Source organism: Aulonocara sp. 'chitande type north' Nkhata Bay, linkage group LG2 (genome assembly GCF_057382095.1).
Source record: "Aulonocara sp. 'chitande type north' Nkhata Bay isolate Kocher_YH1m ecotype deep benthic linkage group LG2, A_spYH_male_GT1.1, whole genome shotgun sequence".
NCBI lineage: Eukaryota > Metazoa > Chordata > Actinopteri > Cichliformes > Cichlidae > Aulonocara > Aulonocara sp. 'chitande type north' Nkhata Bay.
In genome coordinates this window covers 25,676,295-25,689,915 of record NC_141345.1, presented here as the reverse complement: position 1 = coordinate 25,689,915, position 13,621 = coordinate 25,676,295, and the positions used below count along the sequence as shown (strand labels likewise).

General features: G+C 40.6%; 1 protein-coding gene and 2 non-coding genes across 3 annotated transcripts; 1 reads left to right on the top strand and 2 right to left on the bottom strand.

Moving 5' to 3' along the window:
• Positions 1 to 4,266: 4,266 nt before the first annotated feature.
• trnal-cag (transfer RNA leucine (anticodon CAG)) lies at positions 4,267 to 4,349 on the bottom strand. The gene has a single exon. It is a non-coding gene; the product is annotated as a tRNA-Leu (tRNA).
• A 1,052-nt stretch (positions 4,350 to 5,401) lies between these two features.
• trnaq-cug (transfer RNA glutamine (anticodon CUG)) lies at positions 5,402 to 5,473 on the bottom strand. Its single transcript has one exon. It is a non-coding gene; the product is annotated as a tRNA-Gln (tRNA).
• Positions 5,474 to 6,372: 899 nt separating this feature from the next.
• On the top strand, positions 6,373 to 13,407 carry LOC147337940 (uncharacterized). Its single transcript, XM_086309239.1, has 4 exons — positions 6,373 to 6,397; positions 10,980 to 11,351; positions 13,122 to 13,257; positions 13,356 to 13,407. The coding sequence occupies exons 1-4, from the start codon at positions 6,373 to 6,375 to the stop codon at positions 13,405 to 13,407; spliced, it is 585 nt and encodes a 194-aa protein (XP_086165365.1).
• The last annotated feature ends 214 nt before the right edge of the window (positions 13,408 to 13,621 follow it).

The window sequence follows — 13,621 nt, the reverse complement described above, 5'->3', positions numbered from 1 at the left end:
CTTTTCTTCAAATTCTTTAATTCTCACTCGCGTTTGCACATGTGCAGGACTGGAACAAAAATGCCGTTTTCAAATCTATCCAGCTAGTGTGGATGTAGCCTGAATGTGTGAGACACTGAGACATGATAAAAACCAGCGGCACCAAAGCATTATACAATAAATAATGTGAATAACACATAAATAAAAGAAATTCCTTTACATCAACAACAATAACATATTTTTGTTGCAGCACAATGGCTCTAACATCAACACATCCAAAATGATGTACCCAGGTATACTGTTGAGACAATGCCGGTCTCTGCGATTCTTTTGGTCCTGGTAGAGATCACGCTGAGATGTTCCATGTTTTACACAATCTTTTTATTACCCATTATTCTTACAGATACATCTGGAGATCAGCACACTGCATTCCTATGCTAAAGTTCCTGACGGACAGGAAGCAGCATGTGAGGCTGGGAAAGAATGTCTCGGACTCTCGGACCATCAGCACCGGCTCCCCTCAGGGCTGTGTTCTTTCTCCTCTGCTCTTCTCCCTGTACACCAACTGCTGCACCTCCATCCACCAGTCTGTCAAGCTAATCAAGTTTGCAGATGACACCACCGTTATTGGGCTCATCTCGGACGGGGATGAGTCTGCCTACAGGAGGGAGGTTGAACGTCTGGTGTCTTGGTGCAGCCACAACAACCCGGTGCTGAATGCCCAGAAGACAGTGGAGATTATTGTGGACTTCAGGAAGCACACAGCCCCACTCCCCCCCATCATCCTGACTGACACCCCCATCACCTCTGTGGACTCATTCTGCTTCCTGGGTACCACCATCACTCAGGACCTGAAGTGGGAGCCCACCATCACCTCCGTCATCAAGAAAGCCCAGCAGAGGATGTACTTCCTGAGGCAGCTGAAGAAATTCAACCTGCCAACACGGACGATGATGCAATTCTACACCGCAATCATTGAGTCCATCCTCACCTCCTCCATCACCGTGTGGTACGCTGGAGCCTAGGGATGGGTACCGGTGTCCGGTGCCATGATGGCACCGGTTCTGACATAAACGGTAGTAACCAGACCGAAAAGCAGCGCACATTTCGGTGCTTTATTTCGGTGCTTTTTTTTCCTGAGCTGTGATACACTTTAGATTCTAGCCAATCATTTTACGTTTCCGAGGATAGTAGGCGGGGCCAGGTACGTACGTACGTTCTGTTAAAGCAGAGCTACAGATTAAAAATGCCCAAGGCGAAGCGGTTAAAAGTCTGGCTGTACTTCATAGCAAAATATGCAAACTCAGCAGCCTGCAACAAGTGCTTTAAGCTGATACTGTGATACTGTCAAAGGAGGTAACACCTCAAATCCGATGAAACACCTGGCGACACATAGCATTTTTTTTAAAAGCCCAGAAATGCGCCGTATTTGATAGCTTGCTGCGAGACCTCACACCGAGCACATCTACTGCGGGTGGGTTGCCTGTTATGCAACATCCCCCAAAAACACGAAGAGGAGAGTCCTGGCCCCTAGCCCTGCCAGTGTAGCAGAAATGATGACGGATGATGATGGCAGCAGCAGCCGTTCTTCTCTGCGTGGGTAGGGTACCACGTTATTACATTAATGCATGTAAGGTGAACTAGCAAACATCATCATAGCTACATGCTGCTGTCTTCTTGTTTGATGGCAGATACTCCCTTCACCCTGGCTAAAAACGCTAAAATGACCAAAGAAAAAGTGGAAAACAGTTAAACATGAGAGGTTTAGGACAAAGTTTGTGTTTTTTCCATTGTTTAAGCACTGCTTCCAGCCAAGAGTGATACCATATATGCCCCATAGCTGCAGAAAAGGCTAACATTGTTATATTTTTACAAAAAAACAGCTGAACATGAGAGGTTTTTGGACCAATTTTGTGTTCTCCATTCTTTAAGCACCGGTTTGAGCACCGTTTGAGCACCGGCACCGTTTCAAAAGTACCGATTTGGCACCGGTATCGGATAAAACCTAAACGATACCCATCCCTACTGGAGCCACTATCAGGGACAAACAGAGACTGCAGCGTGTTGTGCGCTCTGCTGAGAAGGTGATTGGCTGTAGACTCCCATCTCTGCAGGACCTGTACACCTCCAGGACACTGCGGCGTGCAGCTCGGATCTCAGCTGACCCTTCTCACCCTGGATACAGTCTGTTTGACCTGCTCCCCTCAGGCAGGAGGCTCCGGTCCATTCGCACCAGAACCTCTCGCCATAAGAACAGTTTCTTCCCCTCTGCTGTTGGACACATGAACAATAAACGTACGACTGTTCCCACCACTAACACATGACCCTACGCTGTGTTCACTGCATCATTCCATGTTTTGGCACTGATCACCACCTGCACTCATGTATATATCTTTCTACGTAGCACTTTTAATTCTTATTCTTACTTTTATTTTTTCATGTCTATTTAAGCGCAATTTATGACAGTATGTTTGCACTGAAGCACCGCAGCAATTTCCTAATGTTGTAAACCTCCTCAACATTTGGCAATAAAACCCTTTCTGATTCTAAAGGCTGATCTAAAGAACTCCACACAACAGTTACAGTTATAACCTCTGGTCTCCTCCCCCCTACAGTAAACACCCCCACAATGGAAATACACTAGTACAGCGGCCAAGGGTGCTGACACCCTGACCCCCATCTACTTTTATGGTAGTGCCCGTTTGCCCTTTGTCTGCTCCTCACCTTTAGTAACTCTTGCTACTGTCCTGGGGGTGGGGGTTGATTGTCCTCCTGCCCTGCGCCTCAGTTCTTTGTTCCCATCCCAGGCCTTTTTTTTCTATTTTCTATTCTTACACTCATTAACCACAATATTATAATGTTGCAAGCAGTCACAAACTATATTCTCTTTAACTTTGATGTACATTAAGGAATCTATTCTCAACAATCCCCCTTTTGATCTCTCCAATGAGAGATCACATCACACCTGTCCTTCATCCTGGGGGAAAACTGGTTTCCTAAACCTGACGGACTCTCTTTGTGTGAATGCTTTTCCCACTTCCTCAGATAAAATCTGTTTAACTGCTTGAAAAGGGTGGTGTGGAGTAGACAACCTTCACTATCCATTCTCTCAGTCTTCTTTTTTATGCGTGGGGTGGGTCTCTGCATTCTTCCTCCTCTTCTTTCTTCAGTCTCAGGGGTAGACTACCCTGAGACCTTGCCACAGACCAGGGGATTATTCTGCCCCTGTGGTTGAGGTCTGGGTGTTCTTTGACTCATCTGAGTCAGGGCTCGATTCCCCCTTTGGTGCTCAGGTTGCTCCTTGTTTCTTCACCGACCTTCCTGGATCCTCAGCTACTGCACACTGGCTCCAGTGGTACCTGGCTTCGCCTTTGCCCTTGTCCTGTCCACCTCGGCTCCGACCACTTTCTTTTGATCGCTTTCAGACGTACCCACCAGGCTTCCTACAGCGTGTTTCCTGCAGCAAGCTGTGCTCTCTCTCTAACCCATGTGTCTCTTCAATCGCTCTTGTTCTGATTCCTGGGGGCAAGACTGGTCGTCCATCTGGTCCTCTTGAAGCCTTCTCTCCAGGTCTCAGTCTGCATCTTATGGGTGATCTCCTTCCGTCAGTTTGGTCACTGCACCTGTAATTAAAAATTAAAACTACTCCGGCAAACAAAAAAAACCAAAAAAAAACAAACAAACATTCAAACAAACAAACATTTACACAGTAAACATCTGAAATGATGACAGCCTTTCATATTTTAATACCATCACATGGGAAGGACCAGTCCTTATTTTGGGATAGTTGGAGTAAAAGATAAAGATTGTTTCAACTTGCTGAAAGTTTTGACTTCACAAAATCAGGTTTTTAGCACATCAGTGTCAGTGTGAACAAATCCACTCTCTAGTGAATTTTATTACAATTATCTAGAATGTTGTTACACTGTGCATGATTACAAAATCCACTGCTGTCAGGGATGAACAGTGCACAACTCTCATAGTTGCCAGTTTCAAGTGTATTTTGTCACAACAGTAAGAAGTCTCCAAAGGTTGATTCTGTTCATCTGGATGTAGCGTTTTCAGTGGGAGAAACGTCTCGTCACTCATCCAAGTGACTTCTTCAGTCTCAGCTGACTGCAGGTTTCCCCAATCTTATAAACAGTATATTTGCATAATGACTGAAAGCAGCCCCCTGAAGGAACAGTGGGCTCGGAGGTCAGTTCCTTCATCATGATTATGCAAATTCTCATGACCATTGATCAAAGACCCATGAGTACCAGTAAGAAAGAAGTGCAAAAAGTCAATTGTCAGAAGTGGGATTCGAACCCACGCCTCCAGGGGAGACTGCGACCTGAACGCAGCGCCTTAGACCGCTCGGCCATCCTGACATATTGAAACTTACTACTAGTTGAATAATCCCGCGCAGTTGCTGATTTCCATTTGACATACTTGTATGTTAAGTGCATGTAATAAACAAAAACAAATAAAAAATAATTACAAAGAAAATATATTGATTTTAAAGTTTGTGTTAAATGTTGTAAGTCAGATCGAAATAGAAAGATCAGGTGTGGGTGGACAGGAATGATTAGATGTCAACAACTTGATTGGACGGCCAAAGTGTGAAATGTGACGTCCTGTGAGGGAAGCGTGAAAAAGCGTGAGCAGGTATAAAAATTAGGTAAAAAAAAGACATTCTGGGTTCTTCCATTTTGTCTTTTGCGAGATGAGCAGTTGGGAAGGTTGGATCTAAGAGGTTCACAGTTGAAAGTTCAAGCAGAGACGCTAGAGGGGGAACCACAGCCCAACCTGTGAACTGGTTTCAAATGAATGCCCAGCTGCTTTCCTGTTGGGTGATTTTCATCAACACAGAACACGGGGATAAATGCATTTTTGGTTCCATCCTCTCTCCTCACCAATAAAATAAGAATAAAATCTGCATTAGCTCAACGTGGTTTAGTCAGATAAGTGTTGTTTACATACATAATTGTTTGGCGACCATAAACATGCACGTGTTATCATCAAATTTTCATCTCATGCTGCTGTTACACATGCTACAGATTTAAAACAAGTGGGGCTTAAAACTTTACTTTGGAAGACATAAATATTATACTTCACAAAACACATAGCTGCTGTTCAGCCATGGAAACCAATACCACGATGTTCATGCTTGTTTGTTTTTTGATGTTAAAGACAGAGGAGGTTTAGTTGGCTGTACAGTTGTTGAGTCAGCAGCGTGTTTGTGACTTTTACTCTGTAACTTTGTGTGGTGTGCAACTGAATTTCACACAGCTCTTTAGTACTACTCTTTAGTGATTGACAAGTGTTTTGTAAAGGCATGGTTAGCTGCTTGATTTTATACAGCGTTCACTGAAAACACAATTCATACAGAAATTCAAAGTGCCAGAGAAGATATGTAGTATGGTTTCACCTCGCAAATATCAGGTCCCACCGAGATTTGAACTCGGATCGCTGGATTCAGAGTCCAGAGTGCTAACCATTACACCATGGAACCCCTGTTGTAGTGTCTATACTGTCAGGTCATGGCAACCTGTCAAAAAGTATTCTGAATTAAGTAAGAACGGTTCCATGTAAACCCATGCCGGAGGTGGATCAGATGAGAAATAGTATATCATCATGCGCAATTGTGCAGCCCAATAGTCCAACTGAAAGTTAGGACCCTTAAGCCCACCCCTGTCAAATGGCAGATATAATAGAATTAACCGAAGCCGATGGCGATGATTTTGCCAAATAAAATTGGTAATAATTTTCTTTAAGTTAAGAAAAAGACCTACAGGTACTAGTAGAGGAATATTCTGAAATAAGAAGAGGATTTTAGGGAGTACGCTCATCTTCACAATAATATGATATGGGTCGATTTGCCTACCTATCTACAACCTCTGGCGAAGCGGATGGCACAACACAGAAGAGCACAGAAGAGGTCAAGGCCCAGCCAAAAGTGAGTTTCAACAATGAGATGGGATTCATGATAAAAAATGAAAAATGTCAATGTGATGACATCCAAAGAGGGAGCTCGCAGTTCCCAGTTTTCATGCTGATGTTAAAGTCAGAGGAGGTTTAGAAATGTGGAGTCAGTGAGTCAGGAGAGTGTTTGTGACTATTACGCACAAGCACAACTCAGCACTCAGACACCCCACCGTGTAACTTTGTGTGGTGTACAACTGAATTTCAGACCGCTCTTTAGCACCACATAGTGATTGACAAGTATTTGTAAAGGCAGACGTCATGTTTAGCTGCTTGATTTTATACACCTCTCACTGAAAACACAATTGTAGCACAGTTCTGGTGTGCCAGAGAAGACATGCAGAATGGTTTCATCTCCAAAAAGCAGGTCGCACCAATTTTTGAATTCAGATCACTGGATTCTAGGTCCACAGTGCTAACCATTACACCATGGAAGCACTACTGAACAAAAAAGGTATGACTACCAGATTGTTGCACTGTGACAGCACCATACCAGATGGAAACCAGAAAAAGAAAATGTGGGATAAAATAAGACAGATTATAGTTACTAAATGACTACAAATCACTTCAAATTTGAAAAAGGAAAGAAAATTAAAAGCAAAAAACAAATACATAAGAGAACAAAAGAAAAGAAAGACTAGCTCATAAGAGGGAAAAATTGATTGAAATGATCAAAAACCTCACCTTATGATAGTTCTTGTTTTAAATACAATATTTGAGCGAGCTGACTGGAATTTTCTCGATACTGTTAGATAATAATCATATATTGTTATATTTGTGTCTTTAAAAAAGATAATTCCTCAGTGGACAGTTAACTCCTGATAAACCTTTTTACAAGACAGTCATTCAAATCTGTGGTTATAACTTATAACACTTTAGTGTACTACTTAAACACTAAAGTGGGCCTCACATGAGATGTCAGTGCCAGCAGTGGCACTGCCATCTTACATTATTTTCACCCTCTTCGTTGTAAATGTTAAATTCACCTTGAAGAGGTGATTGATCAGAAAAAAAAAACGTACACTACTTTAAAATGATGGTTCCCTCTAAAAGGATAAAGTCAAGCACCCATACCCCCACTTTAGGCATCAAAAGTTACATTTTTCCTTTAACACTGAAGACTCACAGATTTTACCAGGTCTTTACACACACACACACACACACACACACACACACACACACACACACACACACACACACACACACACTCTCTCACATCTTTCAAGGCCAATTCTACACAGGTTGTCAGCTAGGCCCGAGTTAGGTCTGTATCTTAAAAATTATTTTAGTTGTTTATATTTTAGTTCTTATCTTATCAAACTCAGACATTAATAAAAAACATCACCATAGACATTTTCACTACTCAAACTTCACTACTACAGAGCAGTACATTTAGGTCAGGGGAACAATATCCCCAAATGATCACCTTCTGTCACCAGTTTTAGCTCACCTTTTTATATAAATAAATACATATTATTATATTATAATATATTATACATATATTTGTTTATGGGCAACATGGTGGTTATCACTTTTGCCTCACAACAAGAAGGTCCTGTGTTTAATTCCACCATCAGGCTGAGATCTTTCTGAGTGGAGTTCAAAAAGAATTTCTGTTACTACTGAGGCCCACCTGCTTTACCTTTGTGGCCCACCAGGCCCCCCCACACCACTCTTTGGGAATCACTGTGGTAGATGTTTACTATTTACACTTAGCTATCATATGACTATTTAGTATTATTTTCTCCTTTTGGCTGCTCTCTTTAGTCACAAAAGATCATCTTCCTCCATCTCACCCCATCCCTGTAACATCTGTCACACGATCCCTGTGTATATCGTCCTCCTCTACAAACATGAACCTACTCTGAGGTCTTCCTCTTTTTCTCCTGCTTGGTAGCTCCTTATCTTTGTCCATTGTATCCACTAGCCCTATTCTGGACATGTCCAAACGATCTCAGTCTCTTTAACTTTGTCTCCAAACTGGACAGTCTAAGGTGTCCAAATGAGAGACTCATTTCTAATCCTGTCCATTCTGGTCACTGCCAATGGAAATCTTAACATATTAAACTCTGTCACCTCCAACTCTGCGTCTTTTATTTTTGTTATTGTCAGTCTCCAAATCATACATCATAGTAGGTCTCACTACAACCTTATAAACCTTCCTTTTTGCTGCTATTTACAAATAACCCCACACAGTCATGTCCACCCACTCCACTTGGCCTGCATGCTTTGCCTGTTTGCTTTGGATGATTGACCTGAGACATTTAAACTACTTCACCTTCATTACCTGTACTTGTTGCAGTGTCACTGTTACCCATTTACACACATTTAGTCTGTCTTGCTTCTACTGACTTTTCATTCCTCTTCTCTTTAGAGAAAACCTCCACTTTTCCAGGCTGACTGTTCCCTACTCTCTAAACAGATCAAAATGTCATCTGCGAACAACATAAATCCACAGAGACTCCTGCCTGACCTCATCTATCAACCTGTGTATCACCTTCACAAATAGGTGGCTCCCATCTGATCCCTGATGCAATCCCACCCCTACCTTGAACCCATCTATCTCATCACCTGCACACCTGCACACCACGCTCTTGCTTTCTTTATCCATCGCATCACCCTCTCATAATCACATATTTGTATGCCACTTTTGACTTCCTCCTGCAATACCGCAGTTCTTTTCTTAGCACCCTATTGTTGTGATATTTTGATACCATGGTAGCATTTACAGGATATTGTTTTATAGTGATATTATACAGGAAAACTGTTACTCAATAAGGCCCATTTACTAGTTGTTTTTCTCTTTCTCTGTGACCCAAGAATTAATGTGTAAGAATCACAGGCTGGTACCTCAAGGTCGAAAACACCACAGAGATCACTTCCTTACTCCCATCCTCCCTTCTTTATCTCTTAGAAAAAGGCTTGTTAAAGGCCAGGTGGTTTGTTTCAGAATTCACTAATGAAAGAACTCTGTATTCTATGTCTAGGAGTGTATTTCGCTGGGATAATCATAAATTGTAGCTGAACTGATAAACTATACAAAGGATACTTCTTTGCTCAGAGGGCAGGAAGACGCTTCCTTATTTGGTCTGTACCAGTTTGAACTGAGAATCTGCTGAGACACGAACCTTTTTCCTCTATATAAACTGTTGTATGACAAATAAACTTTGAGTTGGTTTGGGAAGGCAACCTGAAGCAGTCTGTGTTTCCTTGTTCTCCCAAGCTACTCCCGACGTCGTAACTAACCTGCTGAACGGCATACCTGAGTGTTACTTTGAATAATTTTGAATCTTATAGGGTAAAGACAAAACTCTGCTTATGGGTGCCCACGCCTCGGAGGTAAACCCGATCCACAGATGACCCGGGACGGAGATTTCTTTCACCTATCATATGCTTTCTCTAGATATTCAAATAAACAGTGGAACTCCTTCTGACCTTCTTTATACCGCTTCAACACTCTCAAAGCAAACATCTATAGTGCTCTTTCTTTGCATGAAGTCATAATGCTGTTCACTGATTGTCACCTCTCCTCTTAACCTAGCTTCAACAACTCTTTCTCATATCTTCATGGTATGGCTCATGAACTTTATTTGGAAAATAGAATACAACAGAACAGAATAGAATAGCTCTTGGTTAACTCCTGCAAATTGTATATTTACATTTTATGCTGAATATATGTTGAACTGGTTATTTTGTGGCATTGCACTGTGGCAGAGTAAAAACTTATGAGATGCCCAACTAATGCCAACATGTACATTCTGATGGACGTGTGCGCATGGATGTAGTTGTCACTTCTATTTTTAGGGCAGAATAAGAAGATGTATACAAAATAAAAGTCAAAGTAGACTCACTGACTATAAAAGCCCTGCACCAAACACAGTTCCATCTCTGCTCTGTAAAGCAGGAAGTACCAATGCATGGGTCTTTTTTTTTGGCTGATGAGCTTTTCTCACTTGTAGCTCAGTGCTTACATACTACCTTAGCCTGTGCTGCTCTGTGCATCTATTTAACTGTAAGTAAACTATTTACATTCATCTTTACCTTGATTAAACAATAGTTTACCTGATTCTTCTTATATTCATGTTCATCATCACTCCTCATGCTAAAGGCCTGCTAATTAGCCTGAGGCTAATTAGAAAAGTGAAGATCTGTAATGTTTGCTTCCATCGCATAATCACGTCATGTTCATTTATTTATTGATTATTGTTGTTTATTATTTAGTTGTGTAGCTGAGATTCTCATATTGAATTCAGCCTCCTTTGGTAGACAAAAGGCTTCTTTGTTTGTTGGTCAGCATTGCCTCACCGTTTCATATTGTGCTCATGATTTGCATCCTTTTAGTAAGCTGCTTTTTCATAGGTTGTTTATATTTTATTCTTTCTATGCCAATTTGTTTCCTTCCTTTCAGAAAGCAAACTCTGCAAACTTACAAACATAAAATGATGTCTCTCTTGGACACCCTGTAAAGACTCTTAAGCAATAAAGCTCTCCCCACAGGAACAACTGTTTGTGACTTAACGTGTCACTTCAGATGTTGCATGTTCTTTCTCAAAAGTACATGTGAAGAAAGTATGTGTGCCTGACACACTTTTGAAAGTGTGTTTTGTCTAGATTTCGTTTTGCGTATAAAAGTGAGGGGGAAATTGTTTATTTGCATTTGATGGATATTTCTTGAAATCAGGTCACTACAAAACGCAAACAACTCATCTGAGTCTTTTTGTTGGCAAGCAGAAGTGAAAGTTGATTTCCTAACTTTGAAAATAACTAAATATATCATCTCCCGTTGACTGTTTCCTGTCAGTTAGGACTCAGGTTTGCAGCAGATTTACACCCAGATTTGTACATAATTTTCTAGAAGCTTTGAAAGATTAAAACCACACCGTGGATGAATGATGAGCATGGAACAGTTTTTTTTTTATCATTGTGCTACTAGCAGGAGTAACTCAAGGTAAGATTGTCCTCATAAAGAAGCCAAACATTCACATTTGTAGTGTGAATAATTTCACCTCATGTTCTATTAAATGCATCTTCTCCAGCTCTCTTTCCAGTTGATGCGACCACATGTGACCTCAGGACGAGCACATGTCCATGCTCTCCTCTTCTTGAAGGAACTGTGTATATCCAAGTAATGACTGATGCTAGTGGCCGTGAAATGAAGTGTTTGAAGGTGCTTCCCAATGAGACAAAAACTGTGTTCAGTCTGAAGAAAGAAAAAATAATGACAGACAAGGAATTTAACAACAGACTAACGTTTATAATCAAGAACGGGACACTCAAGATCACAAACCTGAAGAAGAATGATTCAGGTCAATACAGCATTGAGCTCTTTAATTCAAATGGAGTCCAAGAGAAAAACATTAATTTCACCCTGGATGTTAAAGACAACAGCAAAGTTGAAAGCAAGTTATGTAAGTTACTCTTTATTGCCTAGTTTTTATGTTATTATAAAGTTAATTACAAATGTAAGCATCATGTGGCAGTAGAACTGTTAAACACAGTAAACATCACTTGTGCAACAAATGATAGAAGCTAGAATGGGGGAAAAACATATGGAAAGAAAGATGGAAATGTACAGTGAACAGAATAGAACAGAGTATATGTTGATGCAGTATTTGTCTCTCTATTGGTATTTGTGGTCATTTAGCCACACATGGGCTGCTATTCATTTTTATGATTTAATCATCTTTTATTACCCAGTAACTACCACCTAAACTCTAAAGGCACACTGAAACTTTCCACTTGGTCACTGATTATTATTAGTTGCATTAAATGAGAACATTAAGCTGTGAAGAAGAAATATTTTAGCAGATGCGGTTTTGTGACAGGAAATTTGCCCTTGTTCAGCACAAGTTTTCAGTGTGGCTTTTCTTCAGTGTGTAACACTACCAGCTCTGGTGTGGTATGGTCAGGTTTAGTGAAAGATAAAAAAAAGAATAATATTTATCTATCTACCAATTTCCTTCACAATGTGCTTCACAAAAAGAATGAAAAGAATAAAAGAAAAGAACATGTGTGAATCAGAAAGTGTTAACATGCAAAGGCTATGGAAGAAACAAAGCTGAAGTTCTTAATACTTGTATGGAGGTCACTTAATGAAGTATTAAATAACATGTAATAATGTTAACTATTAGTTATAGTAGTGAATCCTCAACCCCATAACAAGCTGACTTGTTTCATACGAGTATTAAGATCTTCCTTGTTGCAAATGCAGTTACATTTGCTTTAACATAAATTACTTCATAACTTAAATACTTTTAACTATTTTATTTTTTAATAAAATTATAATGTGTAAAAATATGTTAATTTTTTATGAAATTATCTGAATTGTTATTGTAAAGTAATAGTAACTTTAAAACAATGCTAATCAGCTCTGTCTAGAGCATCTATAAATATTATAGATGTTTGTAGAGCTCATGGATAGTGTCATGTGGTGTTTGTGAAGGACCCAAAGCACAGGCATTGGCTGATGTGTGAGTGAGCTTTATTGAAGGAGAATGACATACAACCAATAGCGAGGGTGGTGAGAAACAGAACTAAGAAATGAGGAAACTGCACACAGGAGGGAGACACAGCTGAACCTAATGAATCTGATGAGACAGGGAGGATGCAAACTGAATACACTGACACAGACCTTCACAATAAAACACGGGCCTTACACAGAGGGAACACACCAGCAGGGAATGACAAGACACAGAGCAGAGGGAGCACAGGATAACATGAGGTGCAACGGGGCCAAAACCTAGGACCTACAAATAGAAACTCAAAACATAGACAGCCATAACATGGAAAATAGATACTAAACAACTCCACATACTGGGCCACAGACCCAGGACTCTGACAGGTAGACCGGCAGGGAGGAGGTGGAACCTGGAGGGCAATGCAACACGTTTGAGTGTTTTCCCCCATTGTTCCAGTCTTCTTTCACCACCTCTTTATTTAGTTTAGTCACTAAAGTTACTTGATTAGTTTTAGAAAAAGATTGACGTGAAATACATCAACTCACATCCCTACATCTTAAGAAACAAGGCTTAAGGGTACCCAGTGTGTGGGGGTTGTGCCCAAACGTTTATATATTTACAGTTAGTTAACCATAATAATACCAAAGTCTTACCAAAGTTTACGCTTGAATAAATTGTAAGTACTGTACTTATAATTATCACTGTGTTCTCTTCTCTCAGCACACAGTTTTCCTTACCTGAGGCTAGTCTTTGCTGCACTGGGATCTCCCCTGATAGCAGTGTCATGCTGTGTTGTGTATCGGGAACTGAAGCATCTTAAGAAGACTTCTAACAAGGCGGCCCGTGATCAAAAGAGGTTAATAAACAATTACATAATTCCAGTGAATACCATCATTTGATGGGTAATTGTAAAAGTCTTTGTTTTGCTATAATTGTTTTTTCTTTCTTTCACAGCCTCAGGTTTGAAACAGAGAATATAAACCTTAAGTGTGAGTCTGAGATTTAGTGAACTGACCTCTTTCATAATCAGCACTGGACACTGAACTGAGGATCAATGAAATTAAAAAAAAAAAAGGAAATTCAAAAACAACAATCAGGAGTATGTCTGTGTAGGTTCTCAGTCATCCAGGTCATGGTAGTCTAAGGAGCTTGGATTGAAAGCAACTGGACTTCGCTGAGTTTCTTGAAGACGCTTCACCTCTCATCCGACAAACCTCTTC

Excerpts from the sequence above, each read along its gene's own strand:
- LOC147337940 (XM_086309239.1), top strand. The coding sequence starts at position 6,373 with ATGGAAGCACTACTGAACAAAAAAG. Across the intron at positions 6,398-10,979 it reads AGCACTACTGAACAAAAAAG|CTCTCTTTCCAGTTGATGCG; the intron begins GTATGACTACCA and ends CATCTTCTCCAG. Across the intron at positions 13,258-13,355 it reads GCGGCCCGTGATCAAAAGAG|CCTCAGGTTTGAAACAGAGA; the intron begins GTTAATAAACAA and ends TTTCTTTCACAG.